At 45.7% G+C, this 12,037-nt stretch overlaps 1 protein-coding gene across 1 annotated transcript in view; it reads left to right on the forward strand.

The window, feature by feature from the left end:
• The first annotated feature begins 816 nt into the window (after window positions 1-816).
• The window catches only part of impact (impact RWD domain protein), a 24,800-nt gene continuing 13,579 nt past the window's right edge, over window positions 817-12,037 (forward strand). Inside the window, exons 1-4 of the mRNA XM_043687527.1 lie at window positions 817-935; window positions 6,290-6,418; window positions 7,010-7,062; window positions 10,340-10,402. Of these exons, the coding sequence (XP_043543462.1) occupies window positions 900-935; window positions 6,290-6,418; window positions 7,010-7,062; window positions 10,340-10,402 (281 nt within the window). The 5' untranslated portion in view covers window positions 817-899. The remainder of the gene's footprint in view (window positions 936-6,289; window positions 6,419-7,009; window positions 7,063-10,339; window positions 10,403-12,037) is intronic.

Genomic DNA, 12,037 nt, shown 5'->3' on the forward strand with positions numbered 1-12,037 from the left:
TATCTGCTCCACTCTGACCTATCACCTCCATCCCCACCCCCATTCAGCTATTGTACTATTTAGTACCTTCCTCCCAACCCCATTTATCTCTCCACCCTGGAGGCTCCCTGCTTCCATTCCTGATGAAGGGCTTTTGCCTGAAACGTTAACTTTCCTGCTCCTCGGATGCTGCCTGACCTGCTGTGCTCTTCCAGCACCACTCTAATCCAGACTCTGCAGTCCTCATTTTTGCCTTGCAGCCTTACCTGGTCCAGCCTGCGTGTGACTTCAGACCCAGAGAGATGTGGTTGACTCTTAACTGTTCTCTGGGCAATTAGGAATGGGGAACAAATGTTCGCACTAGCCAGTGTGTCAGAAATTAAATTAAAACTCCATTTTGCTGTCTTGACCTTTCTAACCCTAGATTCCGTTACCGATTAAAACTTTATCTGTCACAGACTTGAATATACCAAACGAGCGAGCCTCCGTGCTGAAGCCTTCCCCAGATTCACCACCCTCTGAGGAGGAATTCCTCATCTCTGTCTTAAATGGCGACCTCCTTAGTCAACCTTTGACTTAAATCGAATCCCAGGCGTAAAATAAAACAATCCGTGCTCACCTGGAGACGCCAGGAGCCGGTGAGTGGACGGGATGAGAACTGGAGCGGGTCTGGCGGCGCCCGGTACAAGGGAAGGGTGTCAATCCGCCGACCCGGGCTGCCAGCGCGCAGACGGAAGTTGTTAGGGGGCGGGGTCGTGACCTATGACGCGACGTGAATACATACTATCTCCTGACAGGGAGGGGGCGGGGTCGGTACCGGCGCACGCGCAGTGCCCGCGGAAGTGGCCGTTCTGCTCCAGCTGGTCCAGTTGTAACAATCCTGGGGGAGGCAGCAGCTGGATGATCCCCCGAGTGAGTGAATGGAGCAGAGTGAGGCAGGAAACCTCCAGAAACAAGTGAGTTAGTCACACTGGGGAGGGGAGGGGATGGGGGGAGAGAGGCAGGGCAGATTAAAGTAAAATAAAGGGTTACGTTTTTCTGAGAAGAAATGTTGTTTTCACAGGGACTCCTGAGCCTTAAAGCCACTTGGTCACTTTCACACATTCACAGAATGCGGGTGTCAATGTCTCAGCCAGCCCTTGCAACCTGTCTCTAATGGCCCAGAGGGCAGTTAAGAGTTAGTCATGTTGCTGTGGATCTGGAGTCACATGTAGGCCAGACTGGGTAAAGATGGCAGGTTTCCCTCCTTAAGGGGCATTAGTGAACTAAGTGGCTTTTTTATTTCTCCTTAGAATGGATTCATTGGACTCTTAAATCTGGATTTTTAAAATTCATTTATTGTTACGTGCATTTTGTTAAAAATAGTGTTGTATAGTGTTGCCATCTGAAAACACAAAAATAAACCAAAACATAGAATAAGACAGAAAAATTAAGAAATAAAGAAAAAAAATTATATCCAGTAAAATTAAGCTATCTGCCATATCAGGATTTGAACCTTGGTCCCTGGATTAATAATCAAGCAATAATACCACTAGGCCGTTGCCTCCCACTCTTCCCACTGTTAAGAGATTTAAATATTTAATAATATAATATTAAAATGTAATCTTATATATTGTGAATGCAAAGATGTGTAGATTCATGATAAACAAGGCGGTGAAGAGTTATAGAGGGTAGGCAGGAATATGAAAATTAGCCATGATCATATTCAATGGCAGAGCAAACTCGGAGTTTTTTTCCCTAATTCATTTATGGGATTTTTTAAATTTCAAAAATATACTTTATTCATAAAATATTTTGATAATCTGTACAATTGGTCATGTCATACATATGTAAACATTCCATTTTTTTTGCATACTGAGATTGAGTAATCATTCATATGTACAGGTCTATACGTTTACTATCCATATATTTAGCTGAGGTGTCAGTGGAGCCCGAATGACTGGGTGGGCCCCCTGTTCTTAGGCAGGCAGATGTTACACGGTGGTCTTTCCCCACCGCACCTTGGCAGCAGCTGCTCCAAGCTTCAGCGCGTCCCTCAACACGTAGTCCTGGACCTTGGAATGTGCCAGTCCACAACACTCAGTTGGGGTCAGCTCCTTCAGCTGGAAGATCAACAGGTTTCAGACAGACCAAAGAGTGCCTTTCACCGAGTTGATGATCCTCCAGGCACAGTTGATGTTCGTCTCGATGTGCGTCCCAGGGAACAGACCGTAGAGCATGGAGTCCCATGTCACGGCGCTGCTCGGGATGAACCTCGACAAACACCACTGCATTCCTCTCCAGACTTCTTCTGTTGACAGTCTGCTCAGGGAACCGCTCGATAGGATCCGCCCTCTCCTTTTCCCGAAGGGTCTCAAGGACACTACGTGCTGACCACTTCCTGATGGACTTGTGGTCAAAGGTGTTTTTCTTCATAAACTTCTCCACGAAGGACAGGTGATACGGAACGGTCCAACTACACGGACCGTTCCGTGGCAGCGAGGCCAGGCCCATCCTTCGCAACACCGGGGACAGGTAGGACCTCAGTACGTAGTAACACTTGATGTTTGCGTGCCGGGGATCCACGCACAGCTTGATGTAACCACACACAAAGGTGGCCATCAGGGTGAGGGTGGCATTGGGTGTGTTTTTTTTCCCCCATTGCCCAGAGCTTTGTACATGGAGTCCCTTTGGACCCGGTCCATCTTTGATCTCCATATAAACTGGAAGATGGCCCGGGTGACTGTGATGGCACAGGTTCTGGGAATAGGCCAGACCTGTGCCACATATAACAACAATGACAGTGCCTCGTAACTAATGAACAGGTTTTTACCCGCGATGGAGAGCGACCGTAGCTTCCATCTGCTCAGTTTCTGCCTCACTTTGCTGATATGTTCCTCCCAAGACTTGGCGCCCGCCCCAGCCCCCCGAACCAAATACCCAACACCTTCAGGTGGTCGGTCCTGACAGTGAAGGGGATCGAGGATTGGTCAGCCCAGTTCCAGAAGAGCATGGCCTCGCTCTTGCCTCGGTTTACCTTGGTCCCCGAGGCCCGTTCGACCTGGTCACATATGCACATGAGTCTGTGCACGGACAGCGGATCCGAGCAGAAAACGGCGATGTCATCCATGTACAGGGAGGCCTTAACCTGTAGGCCCCCGCTGCCAGGAAGTCACCCCTCTCAGGCTCGCATCCTTCCTGATGGACTCGGCAAATGGCTCTATACAGCACACAAACAAGGCAGGAGAGAGAGAGAGGGCCTGCCTGACTCCAGATCTGACTGGGAAGCTCTGATTCCCACCCATTGATTGAGACTGCACTGACAATGTTGGTGTAGAGCAGTCTGATCCAATTGCAGATTCCCTCCCCAAAGCCCATTTTGGAGAGAACATCTCTCATATACGTGTGTGATATCCTGTCAAAGGCTTTCTCCTGGTCCAGGCTGATCAGGCAGGTGTCCAACCCTCTGTCCTGCACGTAGGTGATCGTATCCCTGAGGAGTGCGAGACTCTCAGCGATCTTCCTGCCCGGCACAGCACAAGTTTGGTCAGGGTGAACCACCGACCCCAGAGCAGACCTGACCCGGTTGGCGATACCTTTGCCAAGATTTTGTAATCCACATTCAACAGTGAGATTGGTCTCCAATTTGATTTCCTCCCTCTCCCCCTTCCGCTTGGAGATGAGGGTGATGATGCCTTTCCTCATGGATTCACTCATGGTACCTGCCAGAAGCATACTGACACACACCTCCAGCAGGTCCTGGCCAATAAAGTCCCACAAAACAGAATAGAACTCGACTGCTAAGTCATCTCTTCCGGGAGTTTTATTCTTTTCAAAGGACTTGCGGGCTTTGGTCAGCTCGTCCAGAGATAGCGGCTGGTCCAGCCTCTCGCATGTTCTGTCAATTCATTTATGGGATGTACATTTTGCACTCATACTGAATTGTCTACAGGGTAAGTAAGAGTCAACCACATTGCTGGCACTAGTATGACAAGGGTGCACTTTTAATGGCACCTGACAATGGTTTCATTGTTACAGCAGCACTATAAATGAACTCTTAATATTAGGTTTTTGATGAATTCAAATTTTACTATTTGCTGTAGTGGGAATTGAACTCCTGCCTACAGGACCTTAGTCTAGGTTATGTAATCTGGTGACATTACTATCTCACCTCTGTCTTCGTATCAGTACTGGCCTTCTGGCAATGTAGCGCCACATCAGTGCTGTTCTGAAGCATCAGTCCAGACTTCTGTGGTGTTGGTGTGCCTTGAACATTCTGACTGAGAGGTGTGACTGCTCTTCTTTGAGTCACAGTTAACACCCTATGTAGTATACACTGAATAAAAACTTCTCAAATCTGTGTGATTGCACTGCTCATGAACATGGAAACTGGCTGAGAGTTTGAATAGGATGGGAGAATTTGAATATGTAAAATATGAAATCATGAAATATTTTGAATTTGCTAAGCTTTGTTGTTAATTCCCAAATTGACTAGCTACCTGTGACAAGGAAGGTAAAAACAACGACTGCAGATGCTGGAAACCAGATTCTGGATTAGTGGTGCTGGAAGGGCGCAGCAATTCAGGCAGCATCCGAGGAGCAGCGAAATCGACGTTTCGGGCAAAAGCCCTTCATCAGCACCACTGATCCAGAACCTGTGACAAGGGAGCGATACGTAGTGACTGGAAGTTTGTACCAATCCATTGTTGGTTCTGTGGAGCTCACCTTACTGTCTACAATTTCATTTATTAAGGGAAAGTTAATTTCTGTGGCACAGAGCATTCAGTAATTAAGATTGTATGTACCCTTTAACAGTATGATCATTATGATGAAAAGGCATCCGAATGGGGATATAAATAGGAAGCATTTAGAGGGATACGGGCCAAATGCTGGAAAATGGTTCCAGATCAGTTTAGGATATCTGGTCAGCACAGATGAAATGGAAATACCTGTTCCTGTGCTGTATAACTCTATATCTGAGGATCAAACAACTTCTTCGGCACCAAGAAACTTGGGCACGCATTCTTCCAGCTAGTAAATTGTCAGAGATCTTTAAAAAGTTAAATCATACATTAATCTTTTTCTGGCTTTTCATTTCACTGTTTTCTCATAATCCAAATTTCTCCCCCCCTCTCCCCCCAACCCTTTGTCCATTGTTTAATTCTTTTTAACTCGATTTAGGAGAGGTGGTGATGACGTAGTTGTGATGTCACTGATTGATAATCGCAGATCTGGTTCTCAAGATGTGGTTCAAATCCCATCATGGAAAATTTTGAAATTTGGATTAAGTAAAAAGCTGGTCTAATAATGTAATGTCCGTCAATTGTTGTAAAAGCCTATCTGCTTCATTAATGTCCTTTCGGGAAGGAGGTTTGCCATCATACCTGTTCTGGCCGAATGTGACTCCAGACCCCACAATGCAGATAGCTGTTAACTGCTCTCTGGAATGCCTGAGTAGGCCACTCAGTTCAAGGGATAGTTAGGTATAGGCAATAAAAGTAGATCTTACCAGTGACTCTCACATCTCATAACGATTAAAGAAAATTCCTGATTACATTATCGGTTATTCTTCTCATTAGTTTGGGGAGTAGACTGTGGGTTCTGTTATTCCACGGACCAATGTCTCAGATTCACTATTATGAGCTCACATGCCCAGCAACGTTGTGGTCATAACAATAATTTCCAATCCTGAACACATATGAGTCTAACTCTTGTCAAAGTTGGGGCAATTTGAAAAGAATGCTTTCATGAAATGTTGCCAGTCTATTATTGCCCTTGAACTGAGTGGCTTGCTAGATCATTTTCAGAGAACAGGTAAGAGTCCGTGGGCCTGGTTTCACATGTAGACCAGACCTTGCAGGTTTGACTGACATCCTTCCTGAAAGCACGTGAATGAACTGGATGGGTTTTGTTTTCATAATAATCACACCAGCTACAGAGGTGGGATTTGAACCCATATTCCCACAAACTGGTTACATTGCCTTTTAGTTTTACTCATTCAAGGGACATGGGTGTCACTGGATTGGTTACTGTGTTATGCCCGTCCCTAGTTGCTCCTTGAGCTGGGTGTGAGCTGCCTTCTTGAACCGCTGCAGTCCATGTGCTGTCGGTAGACCCACAATGCCCTTGGGGGGGATTTCCAGGATTTTGACCCAGCGACACTGAAGGAACTTCTATGCCATTAAGATTGAATAAAGCAGATCTGTGTTGATAGAAAACTTGGTAAAGAAACTTTACCCTGTGCAGTTCGATGTTTAGCTTGAAAGATGTAGCACAAAAAATGTTTGAATGACTTGGCGGATATTCAGAATTCAGTTCTGTTCTCCATCAGATCGATGAGATTGAAGCGCTGTCATCCATCTATGAAGATGAATGGTGTGTCATTGATGAGGCTGCCAGGGTATTTTGTATTCGAGTTGTGGATGAATTAGAACACCCCAAATGGACTGTTTGTTTGCAGGTAGAGTATGTGCTCCAATTGCTGTCTCGTCTGCTCCACCCTCACCATGCAAAGGCAAAACTGCATCGCAGGCCAGGCTTCTGTTATTTGCTGAGTTCACAAAGTATATTTAATGCTGAGATACACAGCATATAGGTCGCTCAGAGAATCAAAAGTTTGGACATGAAAGTGATGTTAAAGCCTAAGTGACATCCATGGTCACAGCAGGCTTGTTGGGCTGAATCCGGTCCAACTTACGGTTTTAGTCCATTACTACTGACAACAGCTGGTAACAGCGAATGTAGTTATTCAGACCAATCCCCAATTCTCCATTGATTGTATCTGGACACACACCCTACCACACCCCATGACCCCAGTCACATCCATCAAATTGCCTTTCAACCCTTATGTAGTATGAAGCATTAACTGGGCAGTTAGTTAAACGCATGTAGGAGAAAGGAATAGAAGGTTATGGGAAATGGGGAATGATGGAGCAAGGCTGTTTTGAAGCAGGAATATTGACCAGTTAGACCAATTATGATATTGTAAGTTTCATGTGATTCTACGTAAAATTAATCTGTATAATCATCTCTTATGTTCTTTGCTATCCAGGTGATGCTTCCTCCTGAATACCCTTCATCTGCTCCACCCGTCTATCAGTTAAAGTAAGCAATAAGCTTCCTGAAGCTTTTCATCGTGTGTGTGTCTGTGGGTGTGTCTGTGGGTGTGTCTGTGTGTGTGTGAGAGAGAGAGAAAAGCTTTTATTTGTCATTTCTACCATACTCAACTGATGCAGTAAAAACAAGATAGCGTTCCAGCAGTACTAAGGGTGCTACATGGACAACACAAACTACACAATCGTACATGGCTTAAAGTACATTAGTGCAAAACATGCATGTTACAGTGTAATAGAAGAATGATGAATAATAGACATTTTTCTAGCAGCAATTCAAAGAATTTCAGATGGGAAAGAGTCTGATCATACTATGTTAAGGTGCCTGATAGCTTGAGGGAAGAAACTATTTCCCAGTCTGGCAGTGAGAGACCAAATGCTCCAGTATTTTCTGCCAGGTGGCAGGAGGGAGAAGAGTTTGGGTGAGGGGTGTGTGGGGTCTTCCACAATGCTCTTAGCCTTTCTGCTGCAGTGTGTGGTGTAAATGTCTGCGATGGAGGGAAGAGAGATCCTGATGATCCTCTCAGCCGAACTCATTATCCGTTGTGGGGCCTTACATTCCAAGATGGTGCAATTCCCAAACCAGGGAGTGATGCAGCAACTCAGGGTACTCTCATTGAACCCTCTGTACAATGTGAGGAGGATGGGGGTGGGGGGTGGGAGGTGGGCTTTCCTCAGCCTGCGCAGAAAGTAGAGACACTGCTAGACTGTTTTGGCTATGGAGCTGGTGTTGAGGGTCCAGGTGAGATTCTCCACCAGGTGTATGCCACACTATTTCCATGAGGGAGCCGTCTGTGTCCAGTGAAGAGTGGTCGCTCCGTGGCCTCCTGAAGTCAACAACCATCTCTTTCATCATGTCCACGTTCAGGGACAGGTTGTTGGCTCTGCACCAGTCCGTTAGCTGCTGCATCTCCTCTCTGAATGCTGACTCGTCATTCCTGTTGATGAGACCCACTACACTCGTATCATGAGTGAACTTGATGATGTGATTCGAACTGTGCATCGCTGCACAGTCATGTGTCAGCAGGGTGAACAGCAGCGGACCGAGCACACAGCCCTGGGGGGTCCCTGTGCTCAGTGTGATGGTGTTGGAGATCTCCCAGTCAGGAGTCCAGGATCCAGTTACAAAGGGAGGTAGTTAAGTCCAGCAGACTCAGCTTTCCAATCAGGTGCTGAGGAATGATGGTGTTAAATGCAGATCTGAAGTCTATGGACAGTAATCTGACCTAGATGTCCTTCTTCTCCAGGTGGGTGAGGGCCAGATGGAGGGTGGTGGGAATGGCATCATCTGTTGAGCGCTTGGGTTGATATGTGAACTGCAGGGTGTCCAGTGAGGGGGACAGCAAGGTCTCATGAGCCTCTTGAAACAATTCAGGGTGATAGTTGTTGAGGCAGGACGCTGAAGACCTCTTTGGCATGGGGTTGATGTTAGCAGCCTTGGAGTATGTTGGAACAATGATGCAGCTCCAGGTGATGTTGAAGATGTCCATGAGAATGTCCACCAGTCTTCAGGGCAAATGCAAGGTGCCAGGTTGCAAACACTCACTCTCTATACTGCAGGAAAGAGGGGGTCCTGACTGGCTGAGGCATTGTCATGGAAAAAGCAACAGGGAATCATTAACTTCTGAAGTTGCCTTTTGTTTGCAGTGAACCGGTCCCTGTGTAAGAATGCAAGTTGCCTTTAGCAAGTATGCACAAGCCACTATATCAGCCTGACTGATTATCAAAGATTTAGTGTTAGTGGAGCTATCTGGCATTCTGGAATCTTCAACAATTGCTGTCCAATTGCAGACTCACATCTAATGACAGATGGTCTGTTGGCTTTGGCAACATGTCTCTTTCTTTCAGTGTTTATAATCCCATCTTTAACCCAAGTTGTTGAATGTTTGCAATCATTTTCATCCTCTGCTGAAGACATTAATGGGCACTTGACAGGAATTAAGATATGTGCAGACATAGTTCCAGGTGAGCAACGAAATTACTGGAACACCACAGTACCTGGAACCAAAAAGATTGAGTTTGGTGACTGCATTTGCAGAGGTTGCCCTTCTCACTGCCGCTACTGGAGGTGGTGGGTAGAATTGGGTTTACTGGGTTAGAGAGGAAGCTGTTAAGTCTCCAGGAAAATGACCATCCAACCATTCTTTGGAATTGAGCAGAAACACTGATGATAGCTAGTGTTATGAAGGCTTTTGCACGTATTAGTTTTATGGACACGTGTTTGGAGGATTGTGAATAACCAGAATTGTGTTTTTGTTTTTCTTTAAACATGTCAATGATGGAATTGTTTTCTCAAAAAGGAATTTCTTGGTGGTCACATGTCTTGTGATAATTGCTTGTTTCCTGGGGCCCACCTTGCCTGCGTTTATGACTGTCTGCCTTCACTTGTGTGTGTCTAGGTTTCCTCTGGATGCTCTGGTTTCCTCCCACAGTCCAAACTTGTGCAGGTTCGGGTGGATTGGCTATGCTGAGTTATCCATACTGTCCAGAGCTGTGGAGGCTAGGTGGGTTAGCTATGGGGAATGCAGGGTAACGAGGATAGGGGTGGTGGATCTGGATGGGATGCTCTTCGGAGGGTCAGTGTAGACGAATAGAACCAAATGGCCTATTTCCACACTGGAGTGATTATTTGATTCCAAGAACCAAATTAAACATTGAACTGCAATCTATTCACCAGAAAAATAAAACACATTCTGTTTTCGGAGAAAAAAAAATGATGTTATAGAGCAGTTTGAGGATCAGACAGTTACTAGAAGAATTTGACTAGATCTTCAGCCAACTTTCAGAATAAATGGTGTGAGGATATGACTGATGCTCCAGCAAGGCACTAAGTGAGGACTGCGGATGCTAGAGCATCAGATTCTAGATTCAGAGTGATGCTGGAAAAGCACAGCAGGGTAGGCAGCATCCGAGGAGCAGGAGAATCGACGTTTCGGGCAAAAGCCCTTCATCATGTCACAAGCTTGTGGAAGGTTTTTGCCCGAAACGTCGATTTTCCTGCTCCTCGGATGCTGCCTGACCTGCTGTGCTTTTCTAGCACTAATCTTGACTCTGATGCTCCAGCAGGCAGAGCTTTTCTGATTGGTTGAGATACTGGGGGTGGAAATTTAAGCTCAAAACAGACCATTTGTCTTTCTAATTGCTGGCTGTGCTTAGAAAGCAAGTAGTATTAATTTTAACACCTTTGTTATATTGAACCAGATAAACAATTGTGTTTCCTTTAAGGGCATTAAACATTTTGTTTGATTTTTTTTTTGGTTTGATTTTAGTGCATCATGGCTGAGAGGACAAGAATGTACAGCTCTTTCAAACAGCTTGGAGGAAATCTATCTGTAAGTTGATTATTCTTTCATAAGATGTGGATGTCACTGGCAAGATCTTTGAAATGAGTGGGTTGCTTCCATCATTTAAGAGTCAACCTCATTGCTATGGGTCTGGCATCACATGTAGGCCATACTAGATAAGGACAGCAGATTTCCTTCCTTAAAGAGGTTTACAACAATTGTCACTATTAAAATAGCCTTCCAAACAAAAAGTAATTCATATTTCACCTTCTGCCATGGAGGGATTGGAACCCATGTCTTGAAAACATTAGTCTTTGTCTCTGGGATTACTGGTCCAAAGACATTTCCACCACACCACTCCCTCCCCAATTCTCCTCAATTCTCCTCTATTATCCAAATCCCCTCGTACCCTGAGATCAAAGACCTATCCGTTTCCCTTGAATAAACTCAGCATTGGCACATTGACAAGACTCTGAGGGAGAGAATTCCAAAGATTTACTACGCCCTGTTAGAAGTAATTTTGCCTGAAAACAGTGCCCCTCACTTTGCCGCCATGTTTCAGATTGCCCAGTTGGGATTGCGGGGGGAGGAAAGGGGCTAGGAGGTGAATGATCTGGGTTTGGAAAATTCCCAACTCCCACACCCGACTCGAATGTGTACTAAATGTTTAAATCTTTATCCTGGAGGTGGGTGGTGGGGTGGCTGAATTCAGGCCCCCCACCCTGAGGGGGATGGTTTCAGACGTAGCCTTAGAAATAGTGGGGGGGTTGGTGTGGTGTGTGGGTGTTGCTAGGCTCCTTAAAGGACCATTCCACAGTATCATGGTGGCTGTATCCCAGTTACAATCGCTCATACTATCTCTCCACTCGCTTCTTGACCCCCCCCCCCCCATATCGCATCCATGTCAAACCATGCCAAACAATATGCCTCTACACACCCCAATGATCCCTTTCAGCCTCCAAAGCAGCCCACTTAATTTCCCCTCAATGAACCCTCATCACCCCCATGCCCATTATTGTCCCTATATTAAAACAGTACTAAGCCCATTCATCCCAGCCATCACTCTTTGCCCTTACGGCCTCAATGCAAACTCACCCAGTACCCACATGGGCAGACCTCAAGAGTCATGATGAGGGAAATTTAATAAATTTCTAAGTGTCTATTGCAGATGCCACTATAGAATTGTCATAATATTTTAAATCCTTGAAGGATACAAATAGTTAATTATTGGTGTAAAGCATGAGCGTTTCTGAAAGAAGACATTTTTTGTCTTGCACTCATCAGGACAATTTGCAAGAATATCAATTTAAAGAGAAGATCACCATTTGGCACAGTCTGAAAGGACAGTGCTATTTGTTTCAAGATTAGAGTGGTGCTGGAAAAGCACAGCAGGTCAGGCAGCATCCGAGGAGCAGGAGGACGCTGCCTGACCTGCTGTGCTTTTCCAGCAACCACTCTAATCTCCAGCATCTGCAGTCCTCGCTTTTGCCCAGTTCTAATTGTTTGACAAGTGCACCCATGAATGGGCTTAATCTATCACCTTAGATCCTGAAGTCTACCTCACACTACCCTAGATAGGAAAGGTTTCTAAAAGTTCTGAGCGGCATGTGACAGTAGCTGTGAGGTTTGCCACTGATGGTGCTGCCATCAAGCCAGAAGGGCATTCTGCCTAATACCCAAACA

Source organism: Chiloscyllium plagiosum, chromosome 4 (genome assembly GCF_004010195.1).
Source record: "Chiloscyllium plagiosum isolate BGI_BamShark_2017 chromosome 4, ASM401019v2, whole genome shotgun sequence".
Lineage (NCBI taxonomy): Eukaryota > Metazoa > Chordata > Chondrichthyes > Orectolobiformes > Hemiscylliidae > Chiloscyllium > Chiloscyllium plagiosum.